This window comes from Ornithodoros turicata, unplaced genomic scaffold (genome assembly GCF_037126465.1).
Source record: "Ornithodoros turicata isolate Travis unplaced genomic scaffold, ASM3712646v1 ctg00000952.1, whole genome shotgun sequence".
Taxonomy (NCBI): Eukaryota; Metazoa; Arthropoda; class Arachnida; order Ixodida; family Argasidae; genus Ornithodoros; species Ornithodoros turicata.
The window spans coordinates 417,936-431,799 of NW_026999425.1; the positions used below are offsets into that span (position 1 = coordinate 417,936).

General features: G+C 45.1%; 1 protein-coding gene across 1 annotated transcript; it reads right to left on the reverse strand.

Annotated features, from left to right (window-relative positions):
• Nucleotides 1-11,847: 11,847 nt before the first annotated feature.
• Nucleotides 11,848-13,143, reverse strand: LOC135375888 (uncharacterized). Its single transcript, XM_064608521.1, has one exon. The coding sequence runs from the start codon at nucleotides 13,141-13,143 to the stop codon at nucleotides 11,848-11,850; it is 1,296 nt and encodes a 431-aa protein (XP_064464591.1).
• Nucleotides 13,144-13,864: the final 721 nt, after the last annotated feature.

Below are 13,864 nucleotides of genomic sequence, written 5' to 3' on the forward strand. Positions count from 1 at the left end.
GTGAGGGTGAGGCGTCCTCATGAGGGTCCTCATGAGTGAGGCCGCCCAGCTATGCTTGATGATGAAGATTGGGCTGGGGGAGTTTCATCACCAGGGGGAGCAGTGCGGCTGTTAAATCGTTGTTCTTAAGTTCCAACTATTACACGTGCATTTATAGCTACTATCAAATTGATACAAGAGGTTCCCAGTGCCCAATTCGTGCTCCTGAATTGATATGGTGCTATTGGAACGAACAACACGAGAGGAGAGAGAGAGAGAGAAGGCGTTTGCCTAGGAATCTGAGGTCTAGTAATAACTCATTACGTAATATTACTCTTTAAAGAGGGTGATTTCGGTCGAAAGCGAGATCACGGGATGGAAGACAATCCTCGTTGAAGGTCATTCCATTTAAATAACCTTGAAACGAGTGTGTGAGTTTAAATATCCATCGTCGAATTTTGCTACAATACGCAAATAAGCCGAGACTGACAACCGCCGGTGTCGTACCGCGTAGTGTTCTTAGCTTTCGGGTACTAATATTTTTGAAATTCTGGGGAGGGGGTAAAAATTGGGTGATTTTTTAGAAAGGAGATTCGGGGAAGAATCGGGCGTGCTCTGTCACGTGTCGGGAGTTTCTGGGTGAAACTAAAATCGCGTGAGTCAAGCTGCCAATATAATTGCAGGGATGAACCACGCCATTGCAACAGGAGTCCAAAAGGAGCACCCGGTAATTCTTATGAGGTGACTGGCAGGAACATATTCAGGTGTTTTCTTGGGAAACAAGGTTGATAATGTGATTCATCCCCTTCGTGGCTCACTGAGAAGGTATACGAGGTTGAGAGACCTCGCGGAATTCGGAGAGAAATCGGTTTATGCCCGAATCCCAGAAAAAAAAAAAAAAAGTTTCGGGGTGCAAATATTGTGAAAGATCAGGTTTAACCCGAAAATGAAGAACCCTACACGATACCGGTTGGTCAGAGTATGTCGCGAAAGGCCGCGGTTCGAATTCGCGCAGGTTCGAAGAAAAAAAATCTAACAATTTTGAAAACGGTTTCGAAGAGATCGACAAGTTTGCGCATGCGCGACTTCCGAATACGAATTTTAGATGCCTTGAGAAATGTCGTTGTAAAAAAGTGTTATGCCCGGTACATATACCCTCAGGAATGCAAGAAAAAAGGTGCAAGGTCTTCGTCTCCGGCATCATACAGTACATGCACATACAGTCGAACGTCGTCGCGAACGGCGTCGTCGCCCGTCGTCACTTTGTCGTCTCCCAGTGGTCTTCGCATAAATATCTTGTTCGGTAATACGATATTACCTTTCTATGTCAAAGACCGGCATTTGCAGCACAACTGGGGGCGAACACGTGTACACTCTAAACCCAGTGACGGACATGTGCCATCTGATCAACTGGCACATTTGTTAAAAAAAATGTGCCAGATGACTTCAAGAGGCCCGCGGTGCCTGCGAGAGCTGTAGGTACTCCGTGCCCCCTGAAGCAACTCGTACGACATCCCTGCTGACACCAGGAGTCACAGTGTTCCGGCCGTTTGAAGGGTTACCCGTACCCCCTAATACAGGAGTCACATAGTGCCTCTCGAGTTGGAGCCCAGTATGATGGGCTCCACAATTGGCAAAAAAAGAAAGAGAAAGGAATGAAAGTGCACCAAGAACATCAAACATGTAACACTAAATTTTATTGGTATGCACGTACCTGTAAATTGACATCCAGTACATCATCGTTTGCCGAATGGAAAGGATACACGGTTCACTTAACTCCGACGTTCACATATATGGAGCACACATTGCACGGACACTAATAATCCGGTAATCCGCAAGTCCTCGCACGCCCACACAGTCCTCGAAACTTTGAACAGGCAGTCTGCGCAAAGCTGAATCAAGTTCATCCTGACGAACAGGACAGATCCTCACCCGAAATGCCAAGTTTATTTAAATGATAGTGCAAGTCTATGAACACAAGCGAAGAGTACCAAGTTACATAAACTGCTGCAACTAAAATGTGGATCTCTTCATGGAAGATTGAGTAGTTTTTGTTTTTATTTTATGCACATTTTGAAAACCATTCAACATGCTCCTAAGCATACAAAGGTTGGTTTTACACACAGGCATTTCAGAAAAATTCTCAAACTATATAAATGTCAGAGCAGTCTTCAAAAAACGGCTTATATGGTACGAGTTTTCCTAGCCATTTCAAAGGCGTGTTGCAAGCATTCAAGAACAAAACCATCAATGTGTACAAACTACAGTGAGAAAAAACTTCTCAGGGGAAAGCGTTTATTCTTTTCCAGAGTACCTTAAGGAAACCCTCATGCCAAAACTTTTTCTAGGCATTTAACAGGAGGTTCACAAACATACAAACATAAATAGCGTACTAAAGTTGCTTCAGGAAAAGTTTTCCATCGATTCCCTTCAAGCATTTTAATGGAATCTCGCAAAAAAAGTGAAATGCTTCATCTTTCTTAAGCAGTTCAAAACTTCACAGCATTAAAAAAAGAGCACAGGGTACAGGTGTTGTGGCCAGTGTAAGAGACCATATTGACATATCAGATGCTTTGGTGCAATCCCTCTGACTGACACTTTGGAGGTAGGTAAAGCTAACAATGGAATTTTTTTTTCTGGGTGGGAACCTCTGGGACCGACCATTTTTAGTGCCAGATAAGGCTAATTTGTTTCTGCTCGTAATTACACAAGGATTCTAACTGTCAAAGTATGTATCAGACGGCTTCAGGTCAACTACAATCAATCCAAGAATGCATGCGTCTTATGGTATCGAGGGATTAAAAAAAAAAAAAAAACTGCATTGACAGTTATGAAGGGAGTTGCCTCAGGACAGAAGCCGCCGATATTTCGAACAGAGACTGTTCTTCTTCTGGGCACCGTCCTCATCATTGGCATGGTATTTAAAGGGTTAGGTGTGACGCGTTTAAAGGTTCATGCGAATTGTGGGTCAACAGCCCGGAGGGAAGAAAGGGTCCATACGGGCTTCTACGGCCGGAGTGAATAGCTGCTTTGTTAGAGTGTGGAGGGGTTGATGTGAACGTAGTGATCTAGGCTACAGGAAGGTTCACGAACACGTGGACGAAACGGGACAACAGGCAAGGATTGGCAAGCATAGCGAAAGATAAGGAGGTTGGTGGTTACGTGGGGAAAATTCCAGAACGAGCAAAGGTTTTTTTTAAATATGTTATTGTAACACAAAGTTGTGGCATGCAATAAAGAGAGCAGAAAGCAGTGGCCATGCAGAACATAACAGATGATAATGGAGGTAGAAGGGAAAAGCATATTTTATTTGTGAAGTGTTTCTAGGGTGCCTTGTGATTTGTTGATACCGGACGGGTGAAGAGCGTTGAACTTGTATATGAGATAAGACTCCCTATCACGTCTGTCACATGTGGATCTAAACCCAGTTTCTAGAATATATAGTTTAATGTTGTCAAAATTGTGACCAGGAACGTTAAAGTGTTCGGCGACTGCTTTGGGGAGTTTGTTGAACGTGTCGGTTCTGTGTCCGGTAAGGCGGTTGTTCATTTGTTGGCCGGTTTCACCAATGTATTGCATAGAGCAGTCGCCGCATTCAATGCAGTATATGACATTGGAGCTTGTACATGTGAATGTGTGGTTAACGGGGTGGGTGTAATTGCTAGCAATGCTTTTGATGGAGTTAGCGTGTTGAACGTGCTTGCATGTTTTGCAGCGCGGGAGGTTGCAGGGTCGTGTTCCCGTGTACGGCGTGCTCGTTTTGCTGATTTTGGCATTGACCAAGGAATCTGCCAGGTTTCTTGCGCGTCGGTATGTCACCTGTATGGGATTTGTGAATATGTTGCTAAGTCGGTCACTGCTTTGGAGGAGGGGCTCGTGCTTCTGTAGAATGGCCTTGATGTTTGGAAGTGCGTTGGAATATCTTGTGATGAAGCTTATTTGGAACGCGTCGGGATTTTTTCGGTTTTCCAGAACCTCGTTTCGATCGAGTGTGAGTGCTTTGCGACGGAATTCGGTTAGGAGGGAGTCTGGAGAGTCCCTTTGGGCAAGTGTACTGCAGAGTTCGTCAATCTTTTCAGCGTAATCTGTGTCGTTTGTGCGACACAGATTACGCTGACACAGACACAGACACACCAAATTATGCGTACACAGACTACACATACTACATACACACATACTCACACTACATACTACACAGACACAACAAATTATGCGTAGTCTTACACTCTGCCCATTAGCAATTCCAACCTTACAGTGACGCGGGTGGTGACTCTTGAAGTGAAGGTATTGTTGTTTGTCAGTTCGCTTTTTGTACAGGGTTGTGATCAGGTTGCCGTTGTCTAGTGATATCGTGGTGCCGAGGAAGTTAATTAACTGAGTTGACTGTTGTGATGTGAACTTTATGTTGCTATGCGCGGTGTTCAGTAGATCTACGAACTTTTGAACTTCATGTTCCCCGTGTTCCCATATTATCAGTATATCATCGATGCATCGAAGGCACACCGTGGGTTTTAATGAGAGGGCGCTGAGAACTTTGTTTTCTAAGAATCCCATGAAGATATTTGCGGATGTGGGCGCAACAGGTGTGCCCATACTTGTACCGTGTACTTGTAGGTAGTATTCGCCATTGAATTCGAAGTAGTTAATTTTCTCCGGTACGTCACAGGTTGCCTCTAGCAGGGCAGAAAGACTCCGGTTAGTTCTTTCATCCAGCCTCCAATTCTATGTTCTAGGCGAGCCAAGCAGGTAAACACAATAGGGGAGGCTGGGCGGAGGAACAAGCATGAAATTAGCAAGGTCAAACGTGTTCATTACACAAATAAATGTCCTTGTTTTTCCTTCTGTGGTAACAGTTGTTTCTCGTCAATTGGATAGTTTTGCATAAGCTGTGGATTGTGTACAATAAAAGTTAGAATTCTTATCAAAGTAATAACCCAAACAGCACACTGTACTGAAGGTCGAGTGCCATAGGGGTGGACGGGTGGGTGGAAGGCCTTGAACAAACCCGTGAAACTAAAGAACGTTGATAAGACACGCACAATCCACCCCATTGCATTCGACTTTCAGTACATTGTGCTGCCTGGGAAGCCCCTCCACATCATTTCCATACTAAATAACTTGGCAAACACGTAAAAAAAAATAAAAAAATAACATGGGAACAATTTCTTGACAAACTCCAACACTCTTTAGGTTACACAGCTCGGAGATTTCTGTGCAACAGCTGGTACAGTGAAATCATGGGAGGCCATCTTGCTTCTTTTAACTTGCTTTCTCGTCTTCAGCAATAGCTTTTAGAGGGCCTTGAATAGCTCGGATAGGCGGTGTGTGTGCAGGTAACACTGGAAGGGTGACTGTTTAACCAACACTGTTTGGATCAAGCCAAGCGTTTGGCCGAATTATGCACAGGTATAGTCGAGGTCCTTTATGTAGTAGATACATAAAACAAGCACAAGAGCTTTCTCAAGGCTGCAACTATCACTTAAGCTGACGAACTCCTTCCTTGTCACTATCTGTTTCCTTGTCCCAAAGAAAACCTTGGGTCCGGGGACATGTCCCTCTGGAAGGGCCCCCTGTTAAATAAATAAGGGGGAAAATTGTCATTGTTCAGCCAAACCGTTTGCATCATCATCTCAGTGTGATATCGTAAGGCTACCCGTTGCATGCAAACTAGTAGCACAACAGATGTCGAGAGATTACAACTATGTTCCATGCATGTTAATGGAGTGTTAAGTGCAATTCGAGCTTTAAGCAGGGCAAAGTAAGCCAGGTGCTTGCTTTGACTATCTCACCAGCCTAGCTGGAATAACGCCGGAACAACACTCACAGTTCTCACTAAGACCCAAGAACATGCGTGTCAAGCAGCTAAACCACGTATGATGATTCTTGCAACCACAGTGTAATTAAGTCACACTTAGTGTTACTTATCAATTGTGACTGAGCTACCCACTCAAGAGCGTAAATATTGATTAGATGGCAAATATTAATACCTCCCAAAAAGGGCAACGTATATGTACTCTGTTATATGTACTCTGTTGACAATAAAGAACAACTACAGGTGACATATGCTCACAGAGATGTTCAATGCAACTTACAACACTTAGAGCATAACTTCACAATAATGCAGAAGGAATTTGCGAGTAATTACAGTACAATAAGCTACACGAAAAAGTAACTTAAAAGTAACACAGTTTTGATAGTACTTAGTTACTGTGGTCTACTGCATCAAACGCAATTATCTGTGTAACTGTGGATACTTGTAATTAATCACGGCACAGCTCTGCAGTATGCTCATCTTTATTTTTGGAAAAGACTCCGCCTCTGACTCAAATGGGAAATGTGTACTCACAAGTGTGATGAATGCTGCCTTTGACTTCTTTGAGCGTAGGAAACTGTGAATATCTGCAAACGTTGCTTCACCATGGAGATTTGTGTACACCTGTCGCACGTGCTCTTGCCTCTTCAGCATTTCGTCTGCTGGTATGCCAAATCTCAGTTCTGCCTCAAAGAGAAGCTGCAAAAAGGGGTTCAAAAGGTAAGACTGGAGTTAAGGGGCAACCTTCAACAGTTTGCACCAAGTTGCAGGACTTACGACTTCCTCATTAAGGAAGTAAACTGGGAGTCTCTCAGGATGTTCAAATTGCCTAACATTGAAGGTTAGCTTGAGGAGCAATCTCATTCGAGGCACATCAAGATGTACAATCCCTCCAAGTTGTTCTAAAGCCTGCAAGATGAAGCCGTTACATGGCGATGTGACGGCTTTGTACCTGCTGTAATTTGTCGATGGAGGTCCTCGTGCCTGCTATTTGAAAACTGTTACGGCTGGTTCCAGACCGTTACGCCTGTGTACCGGCTCGTTCTAAGATGACGTTTTGAGCCGGCACATGTCCCTCACAGGATGTAGAGTGTACCTGTAAGTTGTGCTGGTCGAAGAGCAAAAGAGGAAGTGCCATCGACTGAGAGGGAATTTTTGAGGTAAATATATAATTTGATACACCACTGCCAGAAAAACTTGTTAAAATAAAACCTTGTTATACTGGAAAATGTGTTCACTGTCTTGGTTGTCTGGTTCTTTCTCCCCCTCTTCTTCTGCTGACTGCTGAATTTCTGTCAACAGTTCATCTCGTGGAGAACTGCATGAAACTGGCGAGTTTTCTGTTGCAGAAACCATTGGAGAAAACACATGGCATAAAAATACGAAATTAGGTACAATGTAATTAACGCAAGCTATACAGCAGCAGGCCATAACCCAACCTCAACTGCAAGACCTGCAAAGCAGCACAACAGCTTTTCGCTGCAGTCTATAAATGTTGTCCCCTAGATAGAACTTACTGGCATCCGTGCTGAAGTTCTCTTACACATCACCAAGCACAATAACAACACGTGGGTATAGAGAAATGAACTTACGCAGAAATCAATTTTCAACATGTAAAGAAAGCGCATATACCCAACAGCTGCAATGTTGAATTCGACGACGTTCCCCGTTGAGCATGGCGACGGATTCAGCCGACGAGGTTGGCCAGAAGAAAAACGGCATTGAGTCGGTGACAGGGGCTGAAGTATGCCCCGTAAAGCTGATGACTTCCCACTCCTAGCAGGGGTGCCCCCAGCAGGCCTCTCTAATACATTGGGAGATTCGTAGAAAGCAGAATGTTGACGGCTGGACTTGCCAGAAGCTGCATTACGGACGAGTGCTCAGCTTTGCAATTAAACGCCGAGGAAACTGTTTGAAGCATATATGATTGTGCAGTTATTCCTGCGATTATATGAAGTGTTTTTCAACTCTATGCAGGAGCCATAAGCAACATGCAATGATGCTTACTACAACACTTACGTGTCTTCCTGTCACTCTCATTCTCCACTGACTCACAGTGTGAAGTGTATTGGCTTTTGTCCAGACGCCGTAAGGCTTGCGTGTAACTGTCTGTATAGAAATGATGCAGAGCAGTTAGCTAACGCAGTAGCAGCAGCAAAAATTTCTGCTGACAACTCCCCACACTTCCTTATGCGCCTTGCTGGGCAGATAAGCCATCCACTTTGTGGTGGTTTCCCACCTTTAACTGCAGCTGAAACCTTGTACTTCGTCCAGGTTTTTGCGGCCACATGCATAGGGTACCATTTCCCGCCAGCCATGAGGATGGCACGACAGCTACAGGTTTCTCGTGTGGAAACTCCACAACCGCAAACTTTGCCATGCTGACCCTGAATAATAGAGACTGTTAGATACCCCATCCTCTTATGTCTAAGAGCCTAGCCAAGTGAATGCATCCGTAACAAAAGCAAAATTGGTGACAAAGCTATTAAAAAGACGTAGCAAAAAAATTCAGAGGTCCTTCTTTTGAATCTCGAATAATAACCTTTTAACTGAAGCCAACATCGTACACATGTACACACACTGCGGCGACACAGACACAATGCCTCATCATGAAGCAACGTAACAACATGACATCTAACCTAAATTTCAAGCAACGACACAGTCTCTCGCCATGAGGCGATGCAACAACATGTCTTCATGTAACCAGCCAAGCACCACGTTTCTCACCACGTGGAAACATAACATGACCTTGTCTAACGTAGCTGTCAAGTACCGACAGTATCTCACCCTGAGGCCACGTAAGAACGTGACCTGCATCACCTAAATATACAGTGACTGCTTTGGATAGGTGGATTCCATTCAATAACGGTTCCTCTAGCTGCAACCAAAGTAACAGAAACGATGCTGCGCATGCATAATAAAAAAAATGATTCTCATAACGCTCTTACGAAACGTAAATGACCCAATAAATGCGTGCACAGCCAGATTGCCTACGATCAAAATCGTCGCCCCATTCATTTCGTGCACGAGAAACCCGCTCAAACTAGAATACAATGTGAAACATTCACAGGAATTACACTAATTCCTTAGGAAAGCTATATTGCAGTCCGCGTGTGTGAGTGACCAGGGCGATCACCAAGAAAGCTTGTAAATGTTCAAAATAACAAAATGAAGACACGGCGTTTCACGTGCGTCATGCACCTCTCGGCGTTCAGTATCTTGTTTCTCGCTAGGTGCCTAAGATATCTTATTTCCCATTGGGTGCCTAGGTGAGCATTAAGAAGGAACAATTGAAACTCCCCGTGCAGACAATAAAATTTAAAGATTTGTGTATGATGCATTTTGCTTAAGCGCGGCACACCATGCGGTTTCAGAATACAGTGGAACACAAAACTAGCGTTCCATGCAGCTAAGGCGACCACGAACGATTCGTGCCGAAGCTGTTCTGCACGTATGCTCACAGTACACTGTACCTCCGAAACACTTACCGAAGCTTTGAGTCCTCCTCCTCCTTGTTGTAGGTGGTGAAATGAGTCACTCAAAGCGCGTCTATCAGTCAAACATGGGCGCCAACCAACACGTCCCAGAAAATGAGCCAGTCAGCCGTAACATGCACAGAGAAAAACCCGCTCGATGTGGCGGCGACACTGTATGACGGTGTTTAAATGCTCGTTGACTTTTTTGGAAAGCACATGGATTTTGAGCAAAAAAAATCAACAAAGAAGGAACGAAAATAAAAAAGGCAGAGCCATGGTTAGGTCTCCCTAATTCTAACCACAAACGTAGTATCCATCCAATTATTTGTTGAGCTGTTGAGTATGACCTGAAAATAGGAGCCTGCATTTTGGCTAACGCAGTAGTCGCTATTGTGTAATCCAGACCACAGTATAGATGGTCGTATTTTGTGGACCAAAGCGTAGAAAAACGCAATTCCTTTCCTTACCTTACCTTACCTTACCTTACCTAACCTAACCTAACCTAACCTAACCAGATTCTGGAACATAAAGGCATTGTGCAGAAAGACACCTAACCTAACTTGAAACAAAACTCAACAAAAGTAGCAACAGAAGTAGCTCTTTTAGGAGCTAACCGCTGTCGCAAAACCCTGCCCATACGATATTGTCCGCACGTCCAAGAAAATAACGGATATGTTTTGCCAAGGATAAAATAGCACCCACTGTGAAGAAATAAACGATAATAAAACAATAAAAAAAGAGCAGCACTGGTTGGGCTTGAACCTGAAAACTCTTCATCCACTGCCAGGTTCTCTAACAACTACACCACCCCGACCTCTGCTTCAGGGTTTATTTTGCATCTACTAAACATATGGTCCGGTCTGGTTTTGCTGTACAAAAGTAAACGGACGAACATAATGTCATTGCGTTTGGCTGAAGTTGCTACCACATGTTTCGACTTCCTTGGTATTTCGTAACTTGTGTGTGCTAGAGCGCTTTCGAGGGTTTCATGTGCAATGCCAGATTGGCTATTACGCGTTTATGGTCAGCGAACTGCTACCGTTTCTTCTAACATTGATTCAATTGCTACAAGCATGGCCAAACACAGCGAGCAGCTTCAACACCCCCCCCCCCCCCCCCACAACCACCACCACTGCCACCTTCTCAGCTGTTGCGCGCCTGGTACAGCTCCAGCTGATCAACGCCTGTCACCACAAGCATGGATCGTGTGACGTCGAGATTTAAACGAAGTAGAAATATCAAGAAGACATATGAGACGCTCTTGCGGGATATCGCAACGTCTTCGTCACCTGCTTTGCCTGAACATCATGCACAAGAAGTTGCTGCCACATCAGTTGCCGGTGTTCATGCAAGGACGGTCGATGGAGAAAGTGAGTCTTTACTAGTTTGAACCGCACCGGCTTTCAACAAACATAACAAAATACAGTTAACGTTTCGGGTCCCATTCGAGTCCCATCATCAGAATGACGCTGTCCTGGTCGTCACCGGGTATTTACGTAGAAGAGGAGCGTAGCATTCTGGGAGGGGGCCTGGTTGTCGATTGATAGCTTCTTTTGTTTTCTTTATGTGCCATGACTCCAGCTGTCTCCTCACCCCCCATTTGTTCTTTTTCGCCAGAATGCATGGGTTGTCAAGGTCTAACACGTGTCCTGTTTTGCGCGCGTGTTCACACAGTTCTGTTGGGTTTGTTGCTGATTTCTCGATGTCTTTCTTGTGTTCCTTCATTCTTGTTCGTGTCTTCCTTCCTGTTTCTCCGATGTACACGGCAGGGCAATCTTGACAAGATACCTTGTATACAACGCCTCGTTCTTCTTCCGGTGGTGTTCTGTCCTTGGGGTGGCTTAGTACGTTCCTCAGTGTTGTCGTGGGCTTAAATGCAGTTTTAATATTCACCTGGGAGAGCACCCGTCTAATTGGTTCTGACACACCCTTCAGGTAGGGGATGGTAACGTACATGGGTCTTTCTTGACTACTTTCCGCCTGTTCCGGGCGTGTATTCATCATTCGGTGGTATGTATCACAGATAAATTGCTCGGGGTATGCCCTTCTTCGTAGATCCGCTTTGGCCTTTGTTATTTCTTCATGTCTTGTCTGATGATCTGAAGGGATCTTCATGGCACGTGAAAGCAGGGAACGAACAACCGATCGCTTGTGTTCAAGAGGGTGCCCCGAACCATAATGCAGGACCTGACCTGTGTCGCACGGTTTTCTGTAAACCGAGGTCTTCAAGTTTCCGCACGGGTCTCTTTGCACGAGGACATCCAAAAAGGCGATCTTTTTCTCTTTCTTCTCCTCGCACGTGAACTGGATGTTAGGATGAATGCTGTTCAGCTTGTCAACGAATGTGTTGGTGAAATTCTTCTTAATAATCACAAATGTGTCGTCAACATAACGTCTGTAAAAGGTGATGAATTGTCCTGCGTCCTCTAAGGCCTTGTCTTCAACAAACTCCATGACTAAGTTGGCAATGGTCGTTGAAATTGAGCTGCCCATGGGGCATCCGTCGGTTTGTTTAAAGAACCTGTTCTTGAATTGGAAGAAGGTTTGTCCGAGGCATAACTTTAAAAGTTCTAAAATGTCTTAAACTGAAAGATCAGTGCGGTCTTCTAAGTCAACGTCAGCTCTCAGCTTCGTTCGAACTACGGACAGAGCTACGTCAATGGGCACGTTTGTAAACAGGGAGATGACATCAAAAGACATCATGACGTCGCCATCGTCTATGCGGATGTCACGGATGAGCTCACAAAATTCCGCAGAGTTCTTCACCGACCGGTCGTTCTTGTACATTAAAGGTGCCAACAGTTCAGCCAGGAATTTAGACACGTTATAGGACGGTGCACCTATGAAGGACACAATGGGGCGCAGAGGACAATTGTTCTTGTGAACTTTCGGTAGGCCATATATCTTCGGTGTCGCTCTGTCGGAGGTGAAAAGTTTCCAGTACAGACTGTCCGTAATTAGTTTCTTAGTTCTGAGTTTCCTGAGCGCGGCAACAATCTTTCTCTCAGATGCAGCTGTTGGGTCACCCGATAGTTCGCTGAAATGGGAGCGGCCTTGAAGGATGGACTCCATCTTGCTGTCGTAATCGTCACGATTCAGTATCACAGTCGCTTTGCCTTTATCGGCGGGCAAAATAACAATTGTATCGTCGTTGCGAAGGTCTTTTAGAGCATTCTGTTCAGCTTTTGTGATGTTTTTAGGCGGAAGGTTTGCGTTCTGTAGTATTCCGATTACTTTGTTCCTCGCCGCTATGGCTGCTGTTCTATCTTTGACTTGCCGCAGTCTGTCTTCTACTTCCGACACAATCTCGCTAACAGGTATGCTTCGGGGAATGATGGCGTAGTTCATACCTTTAGTTAGCACGGAGGTGTGGTCGTCGTCCAGTCGTTTGGAAGAGAGGTTGATCACAGTTGTACTGTCGTCCAGCCCGGAATATTTCGGGCAAAGCACACTAAGCTTGTGCTGGTGTTCTGCTGATCGCCGTTTGTGTTCAAGTAGCTCCGCTTCCTTACGTGCGATGATGATCCTGCTGAAGTCGTTTATATCCAAAAACCGTTGAATGTTCCTTTCAGCGGCGTGAAGTTGTTTCCTCGTCTTGAAGATGATTTCTTTGTTTTCTTGAGTGCGGGCCCTCAGGCAATTCCTTTCGTAAGATTTGGCCAGGCGTCGTCCGTATGCTGTGTCCACCAGAGGTTTGCAACGGAGAGCAGGAGGGACCACATGCTGGTTCAGACACACTTGATTGAAGCGAAGATGGCACTGGAATCTGATCACTTTGGTCGCTAGGTTAAGGTATCGACGAGCAGCGGCCAGGGCAGAGTCTCCGTACGTATCTCGAACGTATCTGAATATAGTCCAATTGCCGGGAGTAGACATCTTTACTAGTTTGAACCGCACCGGCTTTCAACAAACATAACAAAATACAGTTAACGGTTCGGGTCCCATTCGGGTCCCATCATCAGAATGACGCTGTGCTGGTCGTCACCGGGTATTTACGTAGAAGAGGAGCGTAGCATTCTGGGAGGGGGCCTGGTTGTCGATTGATAGCTTCTTTTGTTTTCTTTATGTGCCATGACTCCAGCTGTCTCCTCACCCCCCATTTGTTCTTTTTCGCCAGAATTCATGGGTTGTCAAGGTCTAACACGTGTCCTGTTTTGCGCGCGTGTTCACACAGTTCTGTTGGGTTTGTTGCTGATTTCTCGATGTCTTTCTCACCCTGACGGGAGGAATCACGTGTTACGTGACCTTCTGACGCCATCCACTCAAACGTTGCCTGCCTGCGTACTGTTGATGAGGCCCAACAAGGCCGAAACAGCTGTCCAGTACTGGCATGGCGACGTTTGAGTTACAAACATATATATATATATATATATATACAAACATAAAAATGAGCAAATGCTCCATGGCTGCACGTGAGGCATATGTTTATTGTTCAAGCGTGCCACAATCCCAGCTGTGGACGGCCGTTTCGAGCTTCTAGGCTCCCATCGGCACAGCGTAGGGATGTGACACGCTCTTGGGTCGGCACAGACACTGTGTCTCTGCAAGACATCAATGTTTCAGGGTGTTAGCAACACCTCTGGAGGCCGCAGTGCAA

Bases quoted from the DNA above. Each gene is read 5' to 3' on its own strand.
- LOC135375888 (XM_064608521.1), bottom strand. From the start codon at position 13,143: ATGTCTACTCCCGGCAATTGGACTATATTCAGATACGTTCGAGATACG.